The following is a 13056-nucleotide window of genomic DNA, read 5'->3' as shown; positions in this document are numbered from 1 at the left end:
TTGAAAAAAAAAACAAAAAAAAAACTGAGAACAAACCAAGGGTTGATGGGGGGTGGGAGGGAGGGGAGGGTGGGTGATGGGTTTTGAGGAGGGCACCTTTTGGGATGAGCACTGGGTGTTGTATGGAAACCAATTTGACAATAAACTTCATATATTGAAAAAAAAAAAAAAATAATGATGAGGAATGAAGAAGAGCAGCACACCGGCACCCTGCTTGCAGCGGGGTCAGCGGGGTCGGGCCGGAGTCGGAAGTGATGCCCACACACGAGCTTCCTGGCCCTCAGTTTCCTGGTCTGTAAATAGGGTCAGAGAACTTACACCATCCTGCCCATCTCAGGTGCTTGGGACCAAAGTCCCAAGAGCACTTTTGTCTCGTCAGATGGTAAGAGGCGGACGTGAGGCAGCAGTACAGGAAAAGAGCAAGCTGCTGCTTAGTCTTGCCTGGAAATCGCTATCTTTTCACACATGTTCGCAGTAGCTCTTTCTCATTTGTTCCTGGTCGTGTTTTTACTATTGAGAATAATCACTTCTTCATCATATTCCAGTATGTTGCTTCGTTTGACAGACAAAAGAAACTACAGATTTCCTCCTGATGAATGTCTCCTCTTGCCTAGAAAGGCAGGGAGAAATGCCCTGTCACAGTCACTGAGGGATGTCAGTCTTGAATTTTACCGCCAACGACCTTGAGAGAACCCTCTGTCTCCCTTTCCTGACTTCCTGCAACTAGTCTAAGACTGGGGTGTCCTCAAAAACATTTCTGAGGGCTGTACGTCAGTGCCTCGATCTTCTCAAGCAGCAGGTCCAGAGCCTCGCAGAGGCCCCGCACTGGGGACAAGTGGCCGTTCGACTGCTGCCTGGCACCGTGGGCCTTCAGAGGAATGTCCCCACTGAACTGTGTCTGGATGTCTGACTTGGTTAAAATGGACTTCCCTTATGAGACTTTTCCAATTTCACAGTGAAAGGTAAAGAGAAAATAATAGACTATATAGTTATTTACATTTTTCGAAGGTTTATCTTTTCTTATCCTTACAACCTTTCACAGGGTGACTCCTTCTTACACATCAGAAGAGGTCGAACATGGATGTAGGATGCTCAAGGTCAGTGATTTGCAGCCGGGAGGCAAAGTGGGGTGAGAACCAGGCCTCCCGACTCCTGACGTGGCATTCCTCCTACTAAACCACAGCGGGCTCAGCAGGACTGAAATCAGAACTGAGCTCACCTACATTTCCAATTTAATGCTCTCAAGTCAGCCAAGGAGCCGCAGAACACAGATGTTGTGAGCAAGGAGAGCGGATCTGAGGTATTACCTTGGAGATACAGATTCAATGAATACAACCCCTGTTCACCCTGTCTGGGCTGTGCGTGTGTATCTCATGCCTCTCTGAGCGTGTCAAACATCTTCCATATTTTACTCCCTCGTGAACACCTCTATCAGGCAAGAGAGCTGGCTAGAAATAAGGGGAAAAAAAACAAATAAAAGAAACAAAAAGAGGGAAGCATGCAGAGAGACAATGGGAGAGAGCGAACAAGAAACAGGAGCTCCAGCTTTGCCGCAATGTTCTAAAGTTCTGTTCAGTGTGAGGGCATCTTCAATCTCAGAACTACACATCGGTCCTGGGGCCTGGCCTGTGACCCAGGCCACTCAGTGACTATACCACCCAGAACCTGCGTCAGGCTTGGGGGGGGTGGGGGGTGGAAATTGAGCACAGCACAGAGGAGGGAGTGTGGGTTAGAAGGGGCAGACCAGGGATAGAACCCAATAACCTTTCGGGCTCTTACCCGAAATTCGGGGTTTTCACATTTAAGCGGGGATAACAGCACATTCACTACGGGGTTGTGTCAAGCACTCAGACACTCCAAGCGGTCTCAGGACATAGTTTGGTCCTCCATAAATGGTACCTGTTTCCTTTCATTTTCAATCATCAATGTCCTTCATCACCATTATTAGACACGATAAAGCATCTCCAGCTGCCTGATTCCCAGCCAGCTAAATGCAAACGTCTCTCCAGTCACATTATCACCCACAGCCTTTCTCCAACTGACAGTCCAACAGACCTGGAGGAGCCTCCGACAGCCAGTCCATATGGAAACCGTTTTTTCTAGCCTGACTTAAGGTTAAGTATCTTCTCTCCTATGAAAAAAGAGAAGTTATTTAGTCAGAGACGCTTAGTTTTTCAGCTGCTACTATGAAAGTATGTCTGAAAAGCTAGTACATGTTTTATTTAAAAAAGGAAAAGGAAAAAAAAAACCCCACAAATGCTTTCATTAATGAAAATTCATTTCCTGAAAAGTTCTTCCTTTTCCACCCAATGTGAGGGCTTCACATCAGCACCAGAACAATGGAGAGTAAAGATTCAATAAATATCCATTAAATATTGATAGGTGGATACAAAGCTGACCTGTGCCCTTCTCAGAGCGGTGTCCTGCCGGTGCTTCTAGAATACCTGAGGCCAGGCTTATCTGGCCTGCCATTGACCGCCCCCTGGACCAGAGGGCAAAACTAAGAAATTTTCAACTGTGAGCAAACCTAAGAGGCGGAACGCCAGCCACAGTATCTTGGGCTGGTCACCATCTCACAAACACCTCTTTTCTTCCTGCTGTTTGTTGTCTCATTTCGCTTGCCTCGCCACCCCCCAAATGCACCCCTCTACGCACAAGGACCAACAGGCAGATGAACCAGGAAGAAATATTCCAGTGACTTCTAAAGAGTGATTATGCCTCCTTTCCAAGGAACCCCTGAAGCTTATCTAGAGAAGGGCAGTTGTTGAGACACTGCTCTGCACAGTCCGTGCTGGGCAGTCAGGGAGAGAGGCGGACAACGGTCCCCTCTAATGTCATTTTTTTCCATTATTTCAAGAACAAGGATCCGTGGGAGTCACTTTCTATACGCTGCTTCAGTTTCCGTTCTCCCGCTGCATATGTTTTATTCATTCTCATAGCTCTGCTGTCTAGCACAGCACCTAACACCTACTGTGTACCCGATAAATGTTTGGTGGAATAAATGAAATTAGTTTTAGTATAACCCCAAGTTATCAGGAACTTCGACACCAGAGAATTCTGATTTGAACATGAAAACAAGGCTTCTCTAAAATGATGCTAAACCTGTTGCCCTCCTTTAAACAGTGAAGTCACATTTTAAAAAAAAATGCAGGATCGGTTTAATACCCAAACTAGCAGGTATTTGTCACTTACCCTGAGAGACTCGTAATGGTCCTGTCTGATCTCTTCATATTCTTCTAAGATCTCCTCAAAATATTCATCCTTGAGATTCTCATCTAATAGCTGAGAGCACTGAAAATGCAAGATCAAAGTTCAAGAACCACAGAGGAGCAAAAGGAGATAAATAAAATATGGACAACACTGGTCAGTGCTGGCGACACCTCCTTCAGGAAGCTTCCCTTGTCAACGTCATCCCCCCTCCCTTCACCAGCTTCATGAACTCCTGCCGGGGTGTGCAGTTAAGAGCTGCCTCAGTGGACCTAGGATGTCCAAATCTCACACATTCGAAAGAAAGCCCTTCATGGTTCCTGAGAGATAAGCTCTAAGCCCTTGAAATGTCCTGCCTGATGAGACACTTCGTCTACATGGAGCCCTGGGCCACCCTGGATGGTCTATGCTAACTAACAACGTGACTAGGGACGAAGGGGGCCCCCTTATTCATGTTGTATCCGTCTGACCTCTGGAGTAACTAAGGTTCTGGTAACTAAGGTCAGTCAGGTCATTAAAGCACTCCTATGTGACTGACTCCCAACAGAAGCCCTGGATACTAAGGCTCAAGAGAGCCTCCCTGGTTGGCAATGCCCCCCGTACACGGTGTCACTCATCACTGGTGGAAGAATTAAGCACTGGCCACGTGACTCCGCTAGGAGAGGACACCAGGAAGCTGGTGCCTGGTCCTGCTTGGATTCCACCCTTTACATCCTTTGCTGACTCATGGCCATCCGCCATGATTATAACAGTGTTTCTGAGTTCTGTGAGTCCTTCTGGCAAATCACTGAAGGGGAGCGTGGTCCTGGGGACCGACACAGCACACTAGTTAGGCTTCTCTCTTCAGTGTTTCAAAGATACCCAGTTCACGTCTTCATCACTGCATTTACCTCAGGCTTTTAGTACCTGTCTATGTACCTCCTTGCCTCACTAGAGGACAAACCCTTTGAGGGCAGGGCTGCGCCTTAACCACTCCGTGTCCCTGGTTTCTAGTTCTGTGCCTGACACGTGCAGGGCGCCTCCTCACTAAACTCTTGCTGAAGGAATGAGGCTAATCTTCACAGTCAACTATGACTGGCTAAGAAAAGAACAGAAACCCGTCACCTGACAAATACGAGGCTACTCGGTAAACTGTAAAGCTAGGATCTGCGAAATATTATTTGTGACCAGCATTATCAAGTTGGTGGAAGTAGAGCCAAAACCAAAGCTCAAAAACAAGAAATGGCTGCTTCTGATCACGATCACTTCACGACGAGGCACCGCCCCACCCCTGCGCCTCCAGCTGGATTCCGCCCCCTCCCCTCCCCCCCCAACACACACACACACACACACACACACACACACACACACACACACACGAGGGCAGGGAAGCCGAGAACCATGACGTGAAACTGAGCAGGGCAGGCCGGACGATGGCTCAAGGGCCCACCGGCTTTAAGTGTCTATGATTCTGTGTGACTTTTCTAAGCATCTCTACCAGCAATCCGATCCCTGAAGAGTTAGTACAAAGCCAGACCACTTTCTTAAGGAACCTAATGAGAAAAGACCCTTGCGGTGAGCCTAAAAACAGGCTCCTGAATGGTGTTCACACCACAGGGTACCTCCCAGCCTTACATTAACCTCGGCTCAATGGAGTCCCCGTTTAGGAAAACCAGCAGAGCTCAATGAAAACAGCAAAGGGATGCCTACTCCACAGCTCCCCAAAGTACATGCAACCAGTGTCTTAAAATATTGTTTAAAATATTGCATTCTGCTAGGTTTTAGACTCTGAGAAGGCAAAAGCCTGCTTTTCTAAACATCCAAAGAACTTAACCATACGCTGCCACAGCGACTATTGGGAAGACGGAACACACCCTGGGGGGCCCCCTGTTCCCAGAGCCAAAGTGACAAGCCAGTCCCTCCATGCCCAGTCTGACTTGCTTGATGGAAACAAGTCTGTGGTCAATTATACAGGCTAATCTTCATGATCTTTCCATCATAAAACCACAGCCCAGTCACGCGTCTTCATGCCAACCATTTGGACACAGCACAGCTTCTCTCTTCCTCCTTTTATTCTTTGTTCTTGGTGACAATAGCAGTGAATGAGAGGGAATAAGTTGAAAATATATTTTATAATTTAGAAAGAACTAAATACTGGCACCTCGTTTATTTAAAAAGAAAGAAGGGGCACCTGGGTGGCTCAATCGGTTGAGCGTCTGACTTTGGCTCAGGTCATGATCTCACAGTGTGTGGGTTCAAGCCCCACATCGGGTTCACTGCGGCACAGCCCCCTTCGGATCCTCGGCCCCCCTCTCTCTGCCCCTCCCCTGCTTGCACTCTCTCAAAAATAAATTAAAAAAAAAAAAAAAAGAAGAAAGGAAAGAAAGCAGGGGCATCCCGAGGTCTAAAGCTCCAACTACCAGGTCGTTGCCATGTTTGGGACTCTTTCAAACACCTGCGCCAGTGACCCAGAGCACAGGCCGCTGGCATGCGTCTCGCAGCTGAGCCCGAAGACACAGAACCAAAAATCGGCCTAAACAAACTGTACCACTGATCCCGAAAAGCGTCACTAGCAATAACCCAAACAACTTACTGTTGGACTTATGTCTGAGTAATTTCAGAAGGCGGCCACTTCTCTGGACCCAAGAAGCACTAACCACTGCTGGCGGTCCAGCTGGACGGACCCATAAGGAGCACCAGTGCCCGTGCTCATCTTCTGGCTCTCCGCTCGGCCCTTACTGCTTAGCTCTTCTAGACGGCGAAGGAGGGAACTCAAAATGGAATCCAGAGGCTGGTTCCTCCCAGCCAAAGTCCTCTCCCGATGCAATGCTAGCACCATGTACTTGAAGAGGGCCAAGGGCCTGGTCTCCATATGAGAAATGTTCAGTCATTCATTAGTATTTGAAAATAGCAACAAGCCTTAAAAAGAGGTCCACTGGCTAGTCAACTATGAACTCCATACGAGCTCCTTATGAAGCACAATTCAAATATAAAATACAAAAACTGTCCTGAAACTAACTTGGAGACACCTACTTTATTTACACATTAGTTTACGTCAAGAGTAAATAAAAATGTGACTTTATGATTCCAGTCTGATTTAACCGTATCTTTTTTTTTCTTTTTTGAGAGACAGAAAGTGCAAGCAGAGGAGGGGCAGCGGGAAGGAGGGGACAGAGAAAGCAAGAGAGTGAGAGAGAATATATCTTATTCCAGGCCCAGCTCAGAGCCCAACATGGGGCTGAATCCCACGACCCTGAGATCACGACCTGAGCCGAAATCAAGAGTTGGATGCTCCAGAACAGATGAACATAAGGGAAGGGAAGAAAAATATTATAAAAACAGGGAGAGGGACAAAACATAAGAGACTCTTAAATATGGAGAACAAACAGAGGGTTACTGGAGGGGTTGTGGGAGGGGATGGGCTAATTGGGTAAGCGGCATTAAGGAATCTAATCCTGAAATCATTGTTGCACTATATGCTAACTAGTTTGGATGTAAATTCAAAACAGAAAAAAAAAAGAAAAAGAAAAAGAAAACTCTTTCTACAAAAGAAGCATACAGTATTAAAAGTACATAGTCATGTATATAGAGTGTTTATAAATATTCATAAGGAGGTCAGCAAGATTTGACAGTTCACAGAGGAGGATGCATGAATATAAAATTATTCACGCTAATTATTAAATAATTAAAGTTTATAACAACTTAAAAATAGAAACTAAACAATAATAATTTTCTTAAAAAAAAAAAAAAAAGGCTGGATGCTCAACTGACTCAGCCACCTGGGAGCCAATGATTGTATCCTTTTTAATAAGAATCACTGAACATTAATGGGAGCACATTTCGTGCAGCAGAGAGTAAGACCACCGGCCTTCACGCCCTACCCTACCGCTTGATAGACGTGTGGCCTCAAGAGAGGTGCTAACCTCTCTGTGCCTGTTTCCTCTACTCTAAACATGGTTAATGAGAGTATCTGCTTCATGGAGATTAAATTACAAATCCATGTAAAGCACTCACCACAGTGTCTGGCACACTATCAATTTTTAATAAAGTTAGCAATTATTGTACAACCTCCATATAAATAAATTCATAGATCTGGAAGGATGTCTTTGGAAAACGGTTCAGGCAATGTGGCCACCCGAGCTTCGGGCTGCACCATGTCACCTGATAGTTTCACAAATCACCAGACCCTCCTTGGTAACCCTCCTCACCTACAAATGTGAAGGCTGGACTAGATCAGCAGGTTTGGTCTGTTGTGTTTTTTTAAGTTTTTATTTATTTACATGAGAGAGACAGAGACAGCATGAGTGGGGGAGGGGCAGAGAGAGAATCCCAAGCAGGCTCCACGCTGTCAGCACAGAGCCTGATGTGGGGCTCGAGTTCAAACTGTGAGATCATGACCTGAGCTGAAATCGAGTCACATACTCAACCAACCCAGGCGTCCCCACAGATTAGCAATTTTCAAATTGTGCTCTTTCAAGAACTAGGTGTGGGGTGACGGATAGGAGGGGCTGCTCTAACTCATACTGTACTGAGCTTCCAAGTAAGACATCACTGGAAGACAAGCTTTCTGTCACTAAAACGAACTTGGAAACCACTGGACCACATGGTCGTTCAGATTCCCTCCAGCTATGATGTCCTCTTAGTCAATGAAAATAACGAAACACGTAACGAGAGAGGACGTTAGGCTTCAGTGACAGAGAAAAACCTAAAAGACCACTCAGGAAAGTGGTTTATTACATTCACCGAGAAAAAGAATCTATTATTCTGGATGGTGAACATCTAGAGAACGTTCTTCTCTCTTTGGGTAGGGTCAACCGGCCCATTCCAGATTAAATGTCTACCTGGAAACAGGTCGTTTAAAAGATTCCACATTCCTTCTAGCCTCGGCATGGAGTTAAGACAATATATGTTCACACTTGTAAATATATGTAAGTGGCTGAAATCTCTCTCCCTCTGGGTTGGTGTCGAGGTCACAGGGATCCTGGCAGGGCTTCTCGGTGACTCAGACGCGGTCTCTGAAAGCACAGGACACACTCACCTGGCCCCCCTCCAGCAATGCAGACGACCACAGCGACACCATCCTAACAAGCCCTCACACATTCTTTCACATATTTTAGTAGAACTGGACAAAAATAAAAGATCATCTTGGGAAATACCCCTTATTCAGAACACAATCTTTTCTCCTCTCCTTACATAGCGGAAATAACGGAAGGCCCCACACTTACCACCACCACACTCTTGGACGCGTCCAGGACGTGGATGACAGGCGCGCTGTATCTGGGAGCTATTTTAACTGCCGTGTGGGTTCTAAAAAGAGGGGTCAGGAAGAAAAACATATCCATCAGCGCTGACAGCTCCCACATGACCCCTGTCTGGAACCATCAGAGACAACGTGTTTCCACAGGGTGCTTTCCAGAGAACGAACTTCACGCGTCCCTCGTAAAACAAGACTGACTTCCTCCCCACCCTAAGACGGGGAATCCAAGGGGAGAAGACAGGGGTCTGTCGGCTCAGGCTACGAGAAATCTGACAAAACGAGGAAGACGCTGCCCTCAGCTCTCTGCCCTCGGGAATGAGACCGTGACGCCGCACTCATTAGCGGCCTGCCTGAACCGAGGGAGCTCACCAGCCCAGGTGACTGCCCTTGGCTGCCATACAGGTCAGACTGCGTTTCCTCCCCCAAATGAGCTGGGGTGGCAGCCAGGGCGCCCGAGAAACCAGACCCAAGGCGGCGGGCCCAGGCCGCACCGGCCACGCTCCTCAGCCCCGACCCCACCTCGCACTTGTAATAAGGGGCCCCGGACCCTGAATAAATTTGGCACGAAGGAACCGAGAGGCATAAGCAGCAACAGTCTTCTACTAACGTCGGCTCGGCCCCAAACCCCTCCTGCCAGACTCGGGAACATCAGCGGTGAGGAACACGCTTCAGTCCTTGAGACGACCTGACTGAAGTACGCGGCAAGCCGTCTCTGGGGACTCAGTCTTACCGCACAGGGTACACACCCGCTCTTGCCTCACAGAACACGGCCCACTACGTGAGGGGTGAGGATGGACCCGCGTGCCCTCCCGACTGCGGTTAAACCAGGGCCCTGAGCACAGGCCGCAGTGCCGCGTCCAAGGGCGGCAGCCGTACATCCCCCAGGACGGGCAGGGAGGGGGCCGTCCCTGCCGGTCTCTGCTGGACCCACGTTCGCCCCCAAGGCAGCTCCTCCCCGTGTCAGATGCTTTCACATTCTCCGCCTCGGCCCAAACGCATTTTGTTCGGGAAGAATGTCCAGACTATGCTACTATGTGGGGAAACAACAAAATACCAAACAGTACGTTTGTGTTTTAAAAACCACACTACCACCCTCAACCCGCCCTAACCCTCCAACCTTACACAGGAGTTTCCGTACATTTAGCAAAAACCAGATACACCTCAGGTGTCAACACTGGTTACACAGCGGCTGGAGGTGGGACGGAGGACGGGAAGGGAGAGAATAAATTTTACTTTACGTTCCTCTGAAGTGTCTGACATGTTCTAATAGTAAGCGTGGACTACTGAGGAAATTTTTAAAACCAAGAGGATATGAGAAGCCTGAGGTATGTGTGCGTTTTTAATAGACTTCTGAGGGATGACTAAAAATTCATTTGCGGTGAGACAGACAAGACTGACATTTCACCTGTCCCCTTTGTGCAAGTATCTCCACACACGGACAGGAAGCAGGGGACAGAAGCCGGAAGTCACAGGAAGTGAGCCATCGAATGGAAGTGCAGGCTTAAGCCACTGAGTGCAAGAGACTCTTCCAGAGTCGGGCGCTGGGGCGCAGAGCAGCAGGGAGAACCAGACCGTGGTCCTGAAGCAGCCACGCCAACTCCACTGCGTCCCAAGGATGTGTTTTGTGTCCGCTGCGTGCCCAGGGACCAAAGATTTGAAAATATCTTTGGTATTCTACAAAGAGAAGATTTTCTTTTTTTTAAGTTTTTTTTTTTTTAACGTTTATTTATTTTTGAGACAAAGAGAGACAGAGCATGAACGGGGGAGGGTCAGGGAGAGAGGGAGACACAGAATCTGAAACAGGCTTCAGGCTCTGAGCTGTCAGCCTAGAGCCCGATGCGGGGCTCAAACTCACGGACCTGAGACGAAGTCGGACGCTGAACCTACTGAGCCGCCCAGGCATCCCAGGGGAAGATTTTCAAATAGTAGGAATACTTTTGTTTTTTTAATTAAAAAAAAAATTGTTTTTTAATGTTTATTTTTGAGAGAGAGAGCGAGCACACACGCAAGCAGGAGATGGGCAGAGAGAGGGAGACACGGAATCTGAAACAGGCTCCAAGCTCTGAGCTGTCAGCACAGAGCCCGATGTAGGGATCGAACCTACAAACCGCAAGATCATGACCTGCGCTGAAGTCAGATGCTCAACTGACTGAGCCACCCAGGCGCCCCAGGAAATTTTAAAGAAGAAACTGCTTCCAGTTTGACAACAGAATATAAGTGAGACTATGTTTGCTTCCTCTTCTTTAGGTGGTCAGTTCTTCAAGCACACAAATGTACCTCAATGTATATTCTGCATGGAGTTCCTCTAGGAAACACTAAGCCTAATGTGACTTAGTTGACATTTCTCTTAAAGAGAACCAGTACAGTTTTAAACCTTCAAGTCAACATAATTAATATTTATTAAGCATCCAAGCGTTCTCTGTGCAATTCCGGCCATTCTCGCACTGGTGATCTCTGGACAAGGGTACCAAGAAGAAACTGATGGGTTCCACTTTTTAAAAACACTACCACCACCACCACATAAAAGCACAGTGTTGCTTTCCAGCATAAAAAAATGACAAAGCCAAATGAGGGCAGCCATTAAATCTGTGCTTGCTTGGCCATCAAGAGTACTTTTGGTTTCCTTATAAAACGGCATGATATTGATTCCACTTTCTCCTAAGCTTCCATTTATGCGGCCCTCTCCAGTTGGAGGCAGACTTCTGTCTGAAGTCTGAAAAGATATATAATGTTGGAATCCCTCCTGCCCTCCTACAAACCAACAACACAGGGCTAGCCCCCTGAGGCTCAGTCTCAAATCTGGCTCTGCTAAGTCACTCACCAATGCCGGGGACCCAGTTAGTCGCCTCTCATACTTGCCAAATGGGCATGACAGGGTTAACTTTAGGTCTTTTTGAAAAGCACTGAAAAAGAACAAGTACTCCAAGCATTTATTTCATGCCTTATCCTTCCAGAATTAAAATGTTTTACCTAAATGCAGCATCTCACACACACACACACACACACACACACACACACACACACACACACAAATAAATAAGAAATAAGACCTTAGAATTTGGTGAGAAAAACGAGAGAGGAAATAAAGGCACGAGCACTGAGCAGTGGGTCAGAGGCAGAAGTCGGGTCCCTGAAATCCTACACCCAGGCCTGAGCTTCGAACTTCCCTACAGCCAACTCTAAGAGGAAAACAGTACAGTTACATCATTCAGCATCTTCCCTCCTAACAATTAAAAAATATTTAAGTTCGGAAAATTACCTCTATTTCTGGGCACTGAATTCCTTCTGAATTCTCCATTACTCACAAAAAATAACTGAAAAAGACACTTTGCAGTTATTGGCTCTAAACCACTTAGAAAAGCTAACTGCCACACTTGTGTCTTTGAGAAGGTATGTAGCTAACAGGGCCAGATGGCCATTAAAGTCAATTCCAGTTTGTGACACGAAACCATACGCATTACAGACAGGAGAATATTCGGTTTTCCGTTCTCTTACGGCTACGGGTTCAAAAGGGAACTCTGGGCCTACTTGCGTGCCCACGTGACCCCTAATCGGTACAGTCCTTTCGGCTTCTCCAAGGATCCATCAGACAGCCTTAAGGCTCACTGTGAATGTCTTGGGAGTACAATTCTAATTCTATCATGCCAGCACAGGCCACTGAGATCTGGAAGAGCCACGGAGTTATACCTCCTTATCTTCTTTCGTGACAACTTGGAAGTCCTGAGCTGCCGTCCGCTCAAAGAACAGTTAGCAAAGGAAAAAAATGGAACACTGCTGAGCTCTCAACAGGTCTACAGGAGGCAATAATAAGGGCTCTCAGAGGGCTTCTAAGACATTCAAACTCTGAATGCCTTCTAGCAAAGCTGACTCTCCCAGGAGCAGACGGCATCTTACACAGATGCAAAAAGCACTAACTGTAAAGGAAGAGACTGATAAATCAGACTTCATGAAAATTAAAAACTTTGTTATTTAAAAATACAACTAAGATAGCAAAAGGCAAGCCATAATGGAAGAATCTACTTGCAACATATATTTCTAATAAAGGGCTTGCGTCCAATATAAACAAAAAACATGTACAAGTCAGTAAGAGGCAGAATACCCAATTAAAAAAAAAAAAGACTTAAAAAGCATTAACAGTCAACATACACATGAAAAGGTACTCAGCATCATTGATCAGCAAGAAAATACAAAGGAAAACCATACCAAGATGTTATTACATACCTACTAAAATGGATAAAATTGAAAAAGGTGTGGAATAACTGGAACTCTCATAATTGCCGGTGGGAACGTAAATTAATACAATCACTTTGGAAAACTACCCAGCAAAGTCTAACGCCAATGATCATGTGCGTATGACCCAGCAAGTGGCATTCTTCCAAACAGCCCCAAACTGGAAAAACCCAATACCCGCCAACAGTCACACGGATGACTAAGCCACCGTGTATTATACGACGGAATATTGCACCACAACGGAACAGCAACCACTGCAACTGCTGGTTTGGGCCTCCCAGGTAGAACACTGCGCAAAATAAGCTAGGCACAAAAGAGGACATGCCACAGGACTCCATTTATATGAAGCCGACATGCGGGCAGAACCAACCTACGGTGACAGG

The 13056-nt window shown here is 46.7% G+C and overlaps 1 protein-coding gene across 1 annotated transcript in view; it reads right to left on the bottom strand.

Annotated features, from left to right (window-relative positions):
• MTR (5-methyltetrahydrofolate-homocysteine methyltransferase) overlaps positions 1 to 13056 on the bottom strand; it is a 107170-nt gene that overhangs the window by 13535 nt on the left and 80579 nt on the right. Inside the window, exons 25-27 of the mRNA XM_060642920.3 lie at positions 8412 to 8493; positions 3193 to 3291; positions 2056 to 2131 (exon numbers count right to left, since the gene is read on the bottom strand). Of these exons, the coding sequence (XP_060498903.2) occupies positions 2056 to 2131; positions 3193 to 3291; positions 8412 to 8493 (257 nt within the window). The remainder of the gene's footprint in view (positions 1 to 2055; positions 2132 to 3192; positions 3292 to 8411; positions 8494 to 13056) is intronic.

The sequence above is a fragment of the Panthera onca genome, chromosome D2 (assembly GCF_046562875.1).
Source record: "Panthera onca isolate mPanOnc1 chromosome D2, mPanOnc1 haplotype 2, whole genome shotgun sequence".
Lineage (NCBI taxonomy): Eukaryota > Metazoa > Chordata > Mammalia > Carnivora > Felidae > Panthera > Panthera onca.
The sequence above is the reverse complement of the archived record's forward strand: the minus strand, read 5'-3'. Positions and strand labels throughout refer to the sequence as shown.